At 45.4% G+C, this 14,975-nt stretch overlaps 1 protein-coding gene across 1 annotated transcript in view; it reads left to right on the top strand.

The window, feature by feature from the left end:
- SLC22A2 (solute carrier family 22 member 2) overlaps positions 1-3,810 on the top strand; it is a 32,655-nt gene extending 28,845 nt beyond the window's left edge. The window contains exon 11 of the mRNA XM_002690371.7: positions 2,168-3,810. Coding sequence (XP_002690417.1) covers positions 2,168-2,234 — 67 coding nt within the window. The 3' untranslated portion in view covers positions 2,235-3,810. The remainder of the gene's footprint in view (positions 1-2,167) is intronic.
- Positions 3,811-14,975: the final 11,165 nt, after the last annotated feature.

Raw genomic sequence — 14,975 nt, 5'->3', positions numbered from 1 at the left:
CAGCCGTAGCTGGCACCTGGGGTCAGGCACGCTTCTCGCTAGGTGGTGGAGAGCCGACCCAGACAGAGTGTCCCAGGCACTGAGTGAGCACGGGCAAGACCAGGGAGGACCCGAACCCCACCACCACTCAAATTATTCAGTCCCTGAGTCCATCCTAGGTACACAGAGCCTTCTGACTTACTAACATACACCTATTTCACCCCTTCAGCCTGTTTCCTTTCCTGTAAAATTGAGCCACAATAGCTTACATGTCCTAAGAGCTTTCGTCTAGTGCTCTGCAAGCCTAGCCATTTAATCCTCACAACAACCGTAGGCAGTAGGTAGTATCATTAACCCCATTTGAAGACAGAATAAAAAAGAGAGATTTGCCCAAAGTCAGTAAGTAGCAAAGCCAAGGTTTTAATCCTGGCAGCCCAAGGCCAGGGTTCATGGACACACCTCACCCCGGAGGGCTGAGCTCACGAGAAGGATGAGGCATGCAAGGTGCCCTGTGCAGGGCTGCCTTCAGTTGTCAGCAACCTGGCTGTTCCTGCTGCTGTTGCTACTGCTATTGTTGTTGCTGCTTTTGCTGCTATTGTTGTTGTTGCAGCAACAATAGTTTTTGCTGCTGCTGTTGTTGCTCTTACTATTTCTGCTGCTGTTACTGCTGCTGTTGTTACCATTACTGCTGTTGCTATTGCTGTTGCTGTTGTTTCTGTAGTTACTGCTATTGCTGTTATTGTTGCTGTTCCTGCTGCTGTTGCAGTAGTTGTTGCTGTGTTGCTTCTGTTTCTGCTGCTGCTGCTGTTGCTGCTATTGCTGTTGCTCTTGTTGCTGCTGTTGTTGATGTTGCTGCTATTGCTGTTGTTTCTGTTACTGTTGCTGTTGCTATTGGTGTTGATGCTGTTGCTGTTGTTGTTGCTGTTACTGCTGCTGATGTTGTTGGTGCTGTTGCTGCTGTTGTTTCTCCTGCTGCTGTTGTTGCCACTGTTGCTGTTGTTGCTTCTGTTGCTGCTCTTGCTGCTGCTGTTTTTGTTGCTGCCATTGCTGTTGTTGCTGCTACTGTTGTTGCCGCTGTTGCTGTTTTTGCTGCTGCTGCTGTTGCTGCTACTTCTGCTGTTGTTGCTACTGCTGCTATTGCTGTTGCTGCTGGTGGTGGTGTTGCTGCTGTTGTTGTTGCTCCTGTTGCTGTTACTGCTGTTGCTGATGCTTTTGTTGCTGCTATTGTTGTTGTTACTGCTGTTGTTCCTGTTGTTACTGCTGCTGCTGTTGCTGTTGTTGCTGCTTCTGTTGCTGTTGTTGTTGTTACTGCTATTGCTATTGCTGTTGCTGTTGTCGCTGCTGCTGTTGCTGTAGTTGCTGCTGTTGCTGCTGCAACTATCATTTTTGTTGTTGCCACTGTTGACAAGGAGGCCCTTGGAGCTTGGTTGTTGAGCTTGGGCCCCTGCATCTGGAGTCTGAGAGGACTCCAGAACCACCTGGATTACAGCGAGCTTCTGCTCCTCTCTGTTTCTCAGATGGATCCAGAGACTGAGGCAAGACTAAGCTCCTCCAGGTGGGGGGCATTCTATGAGGAGTTGGGGGACCCAGGAGCAGCCCCAACCTGGATTTCAGTATTATAAACACAAACATGCCAAGAGGGTGTGGCTGGGAACAGCAAAGTGAAGAAAGCAGCATTTTTACATGAATATCAGCAAGATCCTCATATTCATAAAGACAAGATGACTAAGAAAAGTTGCAATTTGAAAAAATTTTTAAATTAATTTTTATTTGCTCCTTACTTTTACTGAAAAGTCAATAATCTTTGGTAAAAATGGTTTCTCAAGTCCTATTTGCAGAAGAGATGTTAACAGTGTCTATATTTTGCATTCATCTAAGGGATAGAAAATTAATTTCAGATGTTTAGCGTGTTCTCTATTACAGAGAGGAGTGAGACACCTTGAATAAAGAATGTGGGCCAGTCCCACTCCTGGGAGAGCATTTTAGGAGTGACTTCATCCACAATAGCTGCTCACGATGCTCTTTCCATTTTCTTTTTGAGCATCACCACAAGGAACACTTGGCAAGACTGATCCTGGACAAAGTTTATACTCATTTGTTGCTCCATTTTTCTATTATCCACTTTATCTTGATTTTCAGTTCCTCATAATCTCTTTCTCCTCTCTCCTTTTTTGTTTTATTATTGCAGGTCAGGAAAAAACAAAGAAAAGATGATTTACATTGAAGTCAAGAAACTAGACACTCCACTAAATTAAGAAGAGAGAGCTGCTCTAGTTTGCTTTGACAATAACAAGGCAAGAATCGAACATTTCTGCTCTCACCACAAAGCCTATACATGTCAACCTTACTTCTGTTTGGACACTATTAACCCTGATCTATAACCAAATGGAGTCTGTTGTACTGCTATATGAAAATCTGCCTCTAGGACGAGGTCTTAGAGGTTCAAGCAAATCTTCACTTGCTTAAACACTTCCAATGACCTCATCTTACATAGGTACCTTCAGAGGGATGCCAGTACTCCTCTGGACCAGATATTTCCAGAGTAGGTTCTAGAATATCTCAAGGGAGAAGCAAAAAGTCTGTCTAGGAAAGAAATAGCTTACACATAAAAAGAATGTCAAAATTTTATCATTTAAATCAGCAGAAATCTGGCTCCAAGTTTAGGAATGAATCATAAAGATACAAGGCCCAGGAGGATGAAACATAATAATGAGTCAGGTAAGATTTACTGATCTGAGTGCTCTGACCCAAGATTCTAGATTTAATGTGCTGGCTGGAACATCTAGCATCAGCTCCAACAGTTAGCAGAACAACAACATGAGAAAAATTATGAGTATATTTCCATAATTTGAAATAAGGAGGACTTCTTAGGCAAAAGCATAATCCAAGAGACATAAAGTAAATGACTGACTGATGGATGTGATGACACAAGACAAGGCTAAATTAAATGAGGCTAGATGTTTAACACACCCGAAAAGTAAATTTAATGAATAAGTGACAGATTTGGGGAAATATTTGCCACATATAAAATATTAAAGGGCGAATACCCAAAATAAATAAAAAGCTACTAAAAGTCAATAAAGAAATGATAATCCTTTACACAGACCATAGGAAAAAAATGGTTCAAGAATACAAAGTTATTTATAGAAATAGCTTTAAAATATGGTTAGATTATATATATATAAACGTATATATCTTCACTGCTGGGAAATAATAAGGAAATATTTTTTACTCTTCAGATTAATTAATAAAAGTAATTTAAAAAGTTGAAAACATCAAGTATGGATGAGGACATGAAAGAACTTTCGTGCATTGCTGGCATGCATGAGTTGATTGGTTTAGTCTTTAGAAAGCAGTTTGGCGGTGTCTGTGCACATATTAGAAATGTGCACATCTGGACCCAACAATTTCACCACTCAGTGTCTATTTTTGAGAAACACTAAAGTGTATACAGATTCATCTCAGAGGTATTCATCGCATCATTTGTTGATGAGAGCAAAAACTGGAAATAACCAAAGTCCTTGTATGTGAGGAATGCTTAAATAAGCTATGGTATATCAACTCATCAGTGGAAAAGAGTGAAAATGACATATAGCTACTCCATATAAAGACCTTCATGGTGGAGGGCTAAGGTGAGTTTTGGAATAAGGATGTGGAAATCATAGGATGCGCATCTAACTAATGATCTAGGGGGAGAGGAATGGGACTGGCAGGGCACAGAAACGATTAGAAAGATTTTACTTTTTCTGCAAGTCTTGCATTTTTATTTTTTCATGTGCTGATCTGTGGCATGCTCATGCTGTTTTTAAAAATAAATGATTAACTGGGAAAGAGTTTGATGGTTTCTTTAAAAACTAAACATGTACTTACAATATCACTCGGCAATTGCCCTCCTGGGTATTTATCCCAGAGAAAGGAAAACATACATCCGCACAAAATGCCATACACAATTGCTCATTTTTGTCTCTAATTAAACAAAATCTGGAAATAATCAAAACGTCCCTCATACCAAGGAACACTCCTCAGCAAGAAAAAGGAACAAATCAACAAGACACACACAACTTGAATGGATCTCAAGGGTGCTAGGCTGAGTGATAAAGGCCAGTCTCCAAAGGTCACTCATGAAAGGAAAAACTCCTGAGATGGAAAACAGATCAGTAGTTACGGTAGTGGTTACATAAGTACATAAATCTACTCGTGTGATAAAGTGACATGGATCTATACTCACATAAAGCACCAGTGTCAGTTTCCCGGTTTTGATATTTTCTATAATTATGTGAGATGGAACCATTCGGGAACACCAGGTGAAGGGGACCCAGAATCTCTCTGGATTACCTTTGTAAATTTCCCATGAATCTAGTTATTTCAAAATAAAAGATTAAAAACAATACTTTCAAAATGAAATGCTATGGGGACCCAGAAGAGGCCACTTCTCTGTAACAATGTTTCTTAAAGTTAATGGTCAAAATGTCTTTGACATCCAAAGGAAACTATGTTCCTCTGTCCAGAAAACTGCATATCCAAAATTTGCATATACTTTCACAGGCTTTTACCAATCCCTCACTCAGTTAAGAACTCTTGCTGTTGACACAAGTTTCAGTCCATAAACCAAATCCAGCATGCTGCCTGTTTTTAAATAAAGTTTTATTGACACACAGCCACACGCATTGACTTCTATTTTGTCTAAGGCAACTTTGCAGCCACTGCAGCAGAGTAAGTGGCTGCTGCAAAGATTCTCTGATGCACAAACCTTAAAATATTTGCTATCTAGCCCTTTATGGGGTTTACCTGATAGATCAGCTGGTAAAGAATCCACCTGCAATGTACGAGACCCCAGTTCAATTCCTGGGTCTGGAAGATCCCCTGGAGAAGGGATAGGCTGCCCACATCAGTATTCATGGGCTTTCCTGGTGGCTCAGGTAGTAAAGAATCTGTCTGCAATGCGGGAGACCTGGGTTTGACCCCTGGGTTGGGAAGATCCCCTGGAGGAGGGCATGGCAACCCACTCCAGTATTCTTGCCTGGAGAATCCCCTGGTGAGCTACAGTTCATGGGGTTGCAAAGAGTCAGACATGACTGAGTGATTAAGCACAGCACAGCAGCCCTTTATGGAAAAAGTTTGCTGACCCCTGGGTAGAATCCCACCTCTGTAAACTGAAAGAAATGTTGGAATAAAAAAGAACAATAAAAGCACAGAGAAGGCAACGCTATTGACCTTCTAGAGTCTGCGCTCCTTCTGTGCGCCTGGAACGCAGCACCCGTTGTGCAGGCAAACAGGAAGAAGTCAGGCAAGAAGGTGGCAGCGTGGAAAGAAGACGCACTCATATCTCCCCAGCACGCTCGTGCACACGGCCCCCTGCGGCTTCCTCCCTGGGCCCTGAGCTGGGCTGGGCTGCCCAGCGGCCTCGGGGCGTGCTCTGGGTGCGGTGATTCCCGAGAGCCCCAGCACTCCTGAGGAAAAGAACTGGGTGGGCCGTGCAGATTGGGGTGGCCACGTAAACTGGGAGGGGCGACTTGGGAGGGGAAGAGTCAGGGACCACTCTGTCTACTTTGTAAGATGTGCTCAGTAAAAGCCCCATTGTCTAAAAAGTCCCACTCATCAAAGACTATTATTTTCATTTAACCTAAAGCAAAAAGAATGTATTTTTATTTCTTCAATGAAAGAGGAACGTCTTTCCTCTAAGAATATGTCTCCTGTTAGGAGTTCTTCCGCTTTTTCTGGCATAAGCCACTTTCCTGACGCACTGTTGATCATTTGCAGTTTGAGTCTCTTTAAAGTAGAACCAAAACTCAAAACACTTTGAAACAACCTGGATCAAAAATTCCAGATTTTTACCATACTTTTCTTCTTTAATATTTGACTTGTCCACATTTACATGACATTTTTAGTGACTCACTCTACTGAATATTGAGAAAGCATTTAATTCAGGGGTCCCCAACCCCCAGGCTACAGACTGTAGCCTGTTAGAAACTGGGATGCACAGCAGGAGGTGAGGATTGGGCAGGCAAAACCAAAACTATAATCCCACCCAGGCCAGTGGCAACACTGTCTTCCATGAAACCAGTCACTGGTGCCCAGCGTAGGGAACTGCTGATTTAACTTACTTTAATTGTGTATTAAAAATGCATTTTTACCTTTCTATTTCATCAGATTACATGATGTCATCAAATTAGGTAATCACAATATAGAGTTCAAAGAGAAAAAACAGATTTAGGAGCAAATCTAACTGATCCCTGGTCCTCCTGTAACTCAACTAAGAGACACAGATGGGTGTCACATTAGAACGTGGCCACCAAGCTGAGCTGAGGGTTCGCCAGCTGGTTTTGCTACCCAATGCAAGTCTGTGTGCCCAACACACAGCAAAGCCAAGCAAACCTAAATGTCAGAGTTTGGAGCCGAGAAAGGTTTATTGCAACCCCTAGAATCATGCCAGGAGAATGCATGTCTCATGCCCCCAAAACCCATCAACTCCCTGAAGGAGCTCAGCAAAGCATTTTTAAAGATGGGGGTGGGAAGGATGGCAGGGTTTGTGATCAGTTCCTGCGTTGTTTCTGACTGGCTGATGGGAAGGTGACATGGCCGTGTCACAGGGGTAAACCTAAGCAATCCTTAGGCTCCAGTAAGTCTGGGGGTTACAGTGCTCAGCATCAAGCAGTTAATTTCTTCCCTCTGGTGGTAGCCTCTGAAAAACTCAGGAAATAAGCATGAAATACCGTGATCTGGGTGCTTCAGGGAGGAGCTACAGCAGAGGATATGGGGGAGGGGTCTGCCCCAGGAAGGTCCCACGGGGTTCTGATCTGTTACAGTTTCACAGAGAGAAGGTGTGCCCAGCAGGGTTCCCCAGAGAAAACAGAACCAACGCACGATGTACATATACACATACGTGAAAGGAAACTTTGGCTTACGTTGATTGTGAAGGCTGAGAAGTCCCACGATCTACTGTCTACAAGCCAGAGACCCAGGGAAACCAGCTGTAAAGACCAGGGGCGCATGATGCTGTAACTCCCGGTCCCAGGGCAGAAGACAGATGCCCCGCTCACAGCAGCAGGAAGGGAGGATGGCAGGCAGGGACAGCACTCCCTCCTCTCCTTCTCGTTCTGCTCAGTCCCTGGATTGGACGATGCCCACCCAGGTTGTTGGCGGCAGGGGGCATCCACTTTTGCTGAGTCCACTGCTTCGCTTCCAATGCCGATCTCATCCTGAAACACCCTCACAGACACACTCAGGCATCCTGCTTCATCAGGACACAGGATTTCACGTTCATGGGGGTGGGGGTCGCTCTGTAAACCAGTTCACTGGAGGCTGGTCTCAAGAGCTCCTTCTAAGCCCAATGCCCCTCTGGTAAACAAAACATAGAACTCGCCTTGTTTCACTCATGCAAGCTTGACAAATAGGACAATACATCTAAAACACCAGGACCCTGATCAAACCCCAAGAGTAAAGCTGTCTTCCCTTTTCCCCGTTTGGCAGGTCTTAGCACAGTATCCTCGGTTAACCAGAACTCTGTAGCTGTGAACTTGGGTGACCCCCATGAAAGTTCTGAAATCAAAACTGACTTGGCAAAGACTTCTCTCCCAAAACAGTCTGACTCTATGCTTACACCATCAGGCAAGTGGGTCTCGGGCTCAGGTTCACTTTCAGATGTCTCCAGCAACGATTTCTCTAAGGCAGGAAGATGTGGAGTGAGAGGGGACCACGTCCGTCACTCTCTGGCTGCTGTAATTTGGGGGTCTGTGTGATTTCCACGTGCCCTCAATCTGCATTTCCCTGTCAAGAGCCCAGGGCATCTTGCCTCAGGAGCGCTTGCCCTCAAGCATAAGGCACCCAAGGACACCACCTCAATCATGACTGGGCCTGGCAAAATTGAGTCGTCTGTGTTCCAGGTCCCCTTGTCCCTGCCTATCCTCCTCCCCATGCCCACCCTCCCTGGCCACACCAGGGCCCTTTGACACCAATGGCTCAGCAGGTAAAGAATCTGCCTGCAATCCAGGAGACACAGGGTCAATCCCCGGATCAGGAAGATCCCATGGAGGAAGAAACCCGCTCCAGTAGTCTTGCCTGAAAAATTCCATGGACAGAGCAGCCTAGAGGGCTACAATCCATGGGGTCACAAAAGAGTTGGATACAACTGAGCGACTAAGCAAGTAAGCCAATCTCCCCTGTGGTCCCTCATCAAAAAAGATCCGCTCCATGTCCCAGAATCTTAGGGCTCAGCTGGGGAGCGACCTGTAGGGCAGAGAGTGTTAATTCTGGAAACCAGTTCTGCTGGGTTGTGGGAACTAGCAGTCTCCATCCCAGAGTTCAATCATTTCAGTGCTTAGATGCCCAGAAACTCCTACAAACAATGACTCATAACTAGTGCTGGCTTGGATCCCCAGGTCAGAGATTCTAGCCCAGAGCACTCTTCCCAGATCCAGACATCTCTGTTTAGACACGCGGAGGGTTCCCGTGGGTCTCCCAGGTGGGGCTAGTGATAAAAAACCCACCTGCCAAGGCAGGAGACATAAGAGATGCAGGTTCGAACCCTGCGTTGGGAAGATCCCCTGGAGGAAGACATGGCAACCCACTCCAGTGTTCTCGCCTGGAGAATCCCATGGACAGAGGAGCCTGGCGGGCTACAGTCCACAGGGCCGCAGAGTCAGACGCAACTGAAGCTGCTTAGCATGAGGGTTCCGGTAACCAGCATTTCTCACTGAGATTTTACTGCCAATGACAAAAAAGTTTATCGTCTTCAGATTTTGAAAAGAGGAAGAACTCTGTAGAGGTCCATATTCATATCTTTCTTGCACATTTTCTAAGCCATCTGTCATCCCCAGGAAATCTTGTGGAATGTTACAGATATTTTACCCCCAGAACAGATGTTCGGTGAGGATTTTCCCGTCAGGCAGAAATACTAGGGTCAGAAACCACAGAGGCAGTAGAGGCCACCCAGTGCCTGTGCCCCTAGAGCTCACAACCCCTCAGGGGCCCAGCTTAAACACAACAAACAGGAACTGTAACCAGAACCCTGTCTGGGGTGTCCCTCATCACTAGAGAAGCAACCTCAGACTACTAACCACGGTACAAAGTGCGAGGGTCTCCTCTACTCGGGAATGCTGTTCACCAGGACAAGATGAACAAGATGGGTGTGGGCTTTGACGCCGCAGGCCGGTTGGGGAATACCCTAGAGATGACAGCGCGATGTGGTGCCAGCCTGGGGACCAAGAGGGAAGTGCCAGATCCCCAAAGTCAAGCTGGTTTTGCTTCTTGAGCGGGGACAGCTCTCCCTGGGGAGCCGATACTTAGTACAGTTCTAGGAGTTCACAGACAAAGGAGAATACCTGGAGGACAATTTGGAGTTTGGAGACAATACCCCGAGAGGCTGAGCTTCAGTGTGTGCAGGAGGTGGAGAGGCAGGCAGAGTGGCCAGGGCTGCCCAACCTTGACCTTGTGGGCAGAGAGCTGGGCAGGGAGAGATGGGATGGGCAGCAGGAGGCACGGAGCCAAGAGAAGCAGACAGATGAAGGAGATTAAGGGAGAAAAGAAAAAGGATGACCATTAGCTGTGGAGCCAGAGGCTAAAGGGGCATTTAAGAAGAGCATAGCAATGAGATTTATCCCATAACAAACACACTAGACACTAGCTTCACAAGCTCGACAGCCTGGGGACAATTCCAGGACCAGGTTCAGAGGTCCTGAGGCCATCGGTGTCTAGAGCATCACACAGGAATTTTTGTCCACAAGGCAACCAGAAATCACAAAAACAGGTTCAAGTATTCTCAAGTACTCTCAGAAAGAAAGAAAAAAGACATTTTAGGAACACTTTCATCCAAAATGGTTCAAAGAGAAATAACATTAAGACTGAGAGGAAGGGTAGTTTTACATTTTATTCTTCATAACTTTGGCATTTCCTCAATTTTCTGCAATGCATATATTTAAAAAACAAAAAAACATGTGTTAGGCAGGATATGGTGCCTATAAAAATACGCGTGATAGATGGGTCACCGTTAAAGATTTCCTTTCTGAATTCATTCCTGGTCTAGCCTCCATCACACCAAAGGTAACAACTATTCCAGATTTTGTCTCTCCAATTTCCTTGTTTTGAGTGTACAACACACACACACACACACACACACACAAATGTGTGTATGCATCCTGTTAAAAAACAAAAATTCCACTGAGAATATTTTAAAGATCTAATTGACTTTATTGAGCAATTCAGGCATCGGGCAGCATCCCATGCATTGTGTGGAAGGAAGCCTCAAAGGGTGACAGAAAGGGAAATTTTCTAAAGACAGGATGGATATGAGAGAGTGCGTGTGTGCTCATTGGCTAAGTCGTGTACAGCTCTTTTGCAAGCTCATGGACTGTAGCCTGCCAGGCTCCTATGTCCATGAGATTCTCCAGGCAACAACACTGGAGTGGGTTGCCATTTCCTTCTCCAGGGGATCTTCCCGACCCAGGGATGGAACCCACGTCTCCTGCATTGGCCGGTGGATTCTTTACCACTGAGCCACCAGGGAAGCCCCAAAGGCAGGACAAGGAAGTCATAAACATGGAAACAAAATTGTTTCAGATTCAGATCATCTTTCTTCGGGGGAAAAGGGGTCTTTCAGGCACCACCTCACCTTCCTTTGGGGGATGGAGAAGGTGCTGACCGGAAAGTATCTGACCGAAAGGTTAAGGCTGTATTTCTGGGGGAGTCTGAGCTTCAGTTAAGTTAGGTATTAAGTCCTGATTCGGTGGCCTGATGTAGTACAAGTGAATCCTTTTGGGGCCTGTGGTCTTATTTTAATGCTATCAACTTATTTTTAATATATTTTGTAAATGTTACTGAAATACAGTTAATTTCAGCCTCTATTTTCATCTTTGTTTTATATTTTTATTACTTTTTGCTTTTATCTTCATCTTCACTTTTCTTACTTTGGGTTTATCCTGCGGTTCTTTTTCTAATTCCCTGTCCCGAATGACCACTTAGACTCTGAGCCTCAGCCGTCACACATATCTAGCACATAGGCCGATTCTGATCTGAGAGGCTGTTCCATACATCCCCGCATCCCTGCCCCAGGCTTCCTATCTCCTGGTGGGACCTTCAACCGGGAGAAAGTCCCAAAGCTCCACCCCCTCTCTCAGGCTCTGTTTAACCCCCTTATCACACAAAGGGCACAGCAATGTTTTCCCACAGCCGTGGGTTGTTTTCTTCTCGGAGACATGCTGAGCTGGGAGGCCAGGAAAACGTCTATTCCTGGGTCTTCAAAGGAGAGCAGCCCCTGATGCTGTCCGGGGACTCCTCTAAAGCCACGCCCGGCTGTCTGTTAGAAGTGACCGCCCAGGGTCAGACACTGACGCATCACTGTCTCAGCTCCAACACATCTTAAAATCACGGATTTCTCTCTTCCAGAGGCAAGAGACTGCTAAGTGGGGTGGGCGTGGTAATGAAGTTAACGGGAGGACAAAGGGGGAAGTCTGAAGAAGAGATTCCCTCTCCCTTCTTCCAAGTGTGGCTCCAGAGAACTTGGCCAAGTTCAACTAGTGAGCCATTCTTTCTAAAGCATCCAGAGAAGGGGGGATTCATTAAGAGCCAATGTCTGGAATGCAAGGAAGTCCCATGAAACCGATTAAACAGGGTTCTCCAATAGATCAAACCAGGCAAAGGTGAATGGACAGCAGAAGACGAAGAGGGAAGACAGCGTCAGAGAGAAGCGAGGAAGGCCTTGAGAGACAGGTTTGACTTGTCTTTCCTGCTGCCACTTTGCGTCTGCAACTGCTGAGGCAAGAGGCAGAGGGGGTCAGGGCTGACCCGGCATCGAGACGGATTGCCCTGTTTCCTAGCCATGTGACGCACGTTTACAGACTTCTGCTGCAAGTATCAAATTGTCCTCCAGAAGGTGTTAGAAATTAATTGCACCGACACACCAGAGGAGAGCCTGCTTTTTCATGCCGTCGTCCCCCCAACAGCTTCTCTCTCACGCACTCGCTCACGCTCTCACACCCGCACACACACGCACCACCGCTGCACAGTCTTGCCGAGTGGATCCGCCAAAGATCACACCGCAAGGCTGTTTCACCCGTGCTTCTTTGAGCGGTGAGGCTGAACGTGTTTTCAAATTTCTTGGCAATTTTCTTTTTGCTGTGACATGACTATTTTTGCCCTTTGCCCATTTTCTCTCCGAAATCGTCTGCTTTTCCTTATTAACAGGTAAGAGCCTCTTGTATATTAGGAATAGTAACACTTTGGCATAGAATCTTCAGTTTGTGTCTTGGAGTTGGCCTCTGGCCTTTTAGGGGTTTTGGGTGGGTGGGGGAAATTTTTCACATATAGAATTCTTTTTTACCAAAAAGAAATACAAAATGGGCTGCCTCCCTACTCGAGAGGTACCTTTGGTGCGATTGAAATGGAGGTCCCTGTCTTGACCCAGTAACTCTGGGCGTCACCACACCTTTGCCGTGAAGGGAGGGCTCCCCTCCCCACTTCCTCTTTCCACCCTCCCAGGACCCCCCCAACCCCACCCCCATTCCATCCTGAGCAAAGCACTCCTCTGCTGTCTGTGGGACGCAGGGGAAGCCCGAAGCTGCTTCTGCTGAATGGTAAGGTTCTTTCTTCATCATGAAAGAACTCAGAAAGGAAGCAGGGAGTTTAAGAAAGTTAAGTCAGAGTTTGTTTCAGCAAGAATACACTCTGAGAGGGAGAGCGGCAAGCAGGTGAGGAGCTGCTGCCCCGGGTTTCTTTAGCAAGCCGGTTCCGAGGGGCTACAAACAAAGGGGTGTATTCACTGGGAAAGGAAGGGTTTGGGGGTCGCCTGCCCTGATTTTCAGGGCTTCCTGGTGGCTCAGACAGTAAAGATTCTGCCTGCACTGCAGGAGCTCTGGGTTTAATCCCTGAGTTGGAAAGATGTCCTAGAAAAGAGAATGGGTACCCACTCCAGTACTCTTGCCTGGTATCCATGGATGGAGGAGCCTGGCTGGCCACAGTCCATGGGATCATAAAGTGTCAGACACAACTGAGCGACTAATACTTTCACTTTCAGATGAGTTTACTTCTGGATGACCAACAGGTTTCAATTTAAAACGACCAAACTGGACTTTTCTGGTGATCCAGTGGTTAAGAGTTCACCTTAAGAGGGGATGTGAGTTTGATCCCTGATCTGGGAAGATTTCACATGCTGAGTAGCAACTAAGCCTGAGTGTCACAGCTACTGAAGCCCTCACACCTAGAGCCCAAGCTCCGCAACATGAGAAACCACCGAAATAGAAGCCCATGCACTGTGACCAGAGAAAGCCCAAGAGCAGCAACGAAGACCCAGCAGAGCCAGAAATAAATAAAATAAAATGCATTTTAAAAAATAATAAGAGAAAGACACACTATTGAGAGGGCTAACAGTCAGGAAGGCTAGGGGTCCCCAAGTGGCACGAGGAAATGAACTGCAAGTGACAGGCATTTCTTTCTTCTTTTCTCTTATTCCTGCATTGGCATGATGACACCTGGTGCCACCTGAACTTAATTTTTCTCAAACCTTGAGCTAACCAGTGCAGTTTTCTTATGGAAATGTTTTTTTTAAGCCATGTTAATGAAACTATGTATTTGCTTTGGAAGTGATCAGTGCAAAGAAATAGAGGAAAACAATAGACTGGGAAAGACTAGAGATCTCTTCAAGAAAATTAGAGATACCAAGGGAACATTTCATGCAAAGATGAGCACAATAAAGGACAGAAACATTATGGACCTAACAGAAGAAGAAGATATTAAGAAGAGGTGGCAAGGATACCTAGAAGAACTGTACAAAAAAGATCTTAATGACCCAGATAACCATGATGATGTGATCACTCACCTAGAGCCAGACATCCTGGAGTGCAAAGTCAAGTGGGTCTTAAGAATCATCACTACAAATAAAGCTAATGGAGGTGATGGAATTCCAGTTGAGCTATTTCAAATCCTGAAAGATGATGCTGTGAAAGTGCTGCACTCAATATGCCAAAAAATTTTGAAAACTCAGCAGTGGCCACAGGATTGGAAAAGGTCAGTTTTCATTCCAACCCCAAAGAAAGGCAATGCCAAAGAATGCTCAAACTACCACACAATTGCACTCATCTCACATGCTAGTAAAGTAATGTTCAAAATTCTCCAAGCCAGGCTTCAGCAATACATGAACCATGAACTTCCTGATGTTCAAGCTGGTTTTAGAAAAGGCAGAGGAACCAGAGATCAAATTGCCAACATCTGCTGCATCATGGAAAAAGCAAGAGAGTTCCAGAAAAACATCTATTTCTGCTTTATTGACTATGTCAAAGCCTTTGACTGTGTGGATCACAACAAACTGTGGAAAATTCTGAAAGAGATGGGAATACCAGACCACCTGATCTGCCTCTTGAGAAACCTGTATGCGGGTCAAGAAGCAGCAGTTAGAACTGAACACGGAACAATAGACTGGTTCCAAATAGGAAAAGGAGTACATCAAGGCTGTATATTGTGACCCTACTTATTTAACTTATATGCAGAGTACATCATGAGACATGTTGGGCTGGAAGAAGCACAATCTGGAATCTTGTGGGAGAAATATCAGTAACCTCAGATATGCAGATGACACCACCCTTATGGCAGAAAGTTAAGAACTCAAAAGCCTCTTGATGAAAGTGAAAGAGGAGAGTGAAAAAGTTGGCTTAAAACTCAACATTCAGAAAATGATCATGGCATCTGGTCCCATCACTTCATGGGAAATAGATGGGGAAACAGTGGAAAGAGTGTCAGATTTTATTTTTTGGGGCTCCAAAATCACTGCAGATGGTGACTGCAGCCATGAAATTAAAAGACGCTTAAGGAAAGTTATGACCAACCTAGACAGCATGTTAAAAAGCAGAGACATTACTTTGCCAACAAAGGTCCATCTAGTCAAGGCTATGGTTTTTCCAGTAGTCATGTATGGATGTGAGAGTTGGACTGTGAAGAAAGCTGAATGCCAAAGAATTGATGCTTTTGAACTGTGGTGTTGGAGAAGACTCTTGAGAGTCCCTTGGACTGTA

The sequence above is a fragment of the Bos taurus genome, chromosome 9 (assembly GCF_002263795.3).
Source record: "Bos taurus isolate L1 Dominette 01449 registration number 42190680 breed Hereford chromosome 9, ARS-UCD2.0, whole genome shotgun sequence".
NCBI classification, from domain to species: Eukaryota; Metazoa; Chordata; class Mammalia; order Artiodactyla; family Bovidae; genus Bos; species Bos taurus.
This window is presented reverse-complemented; position numbering and strand designations above follow the sequence as displayed.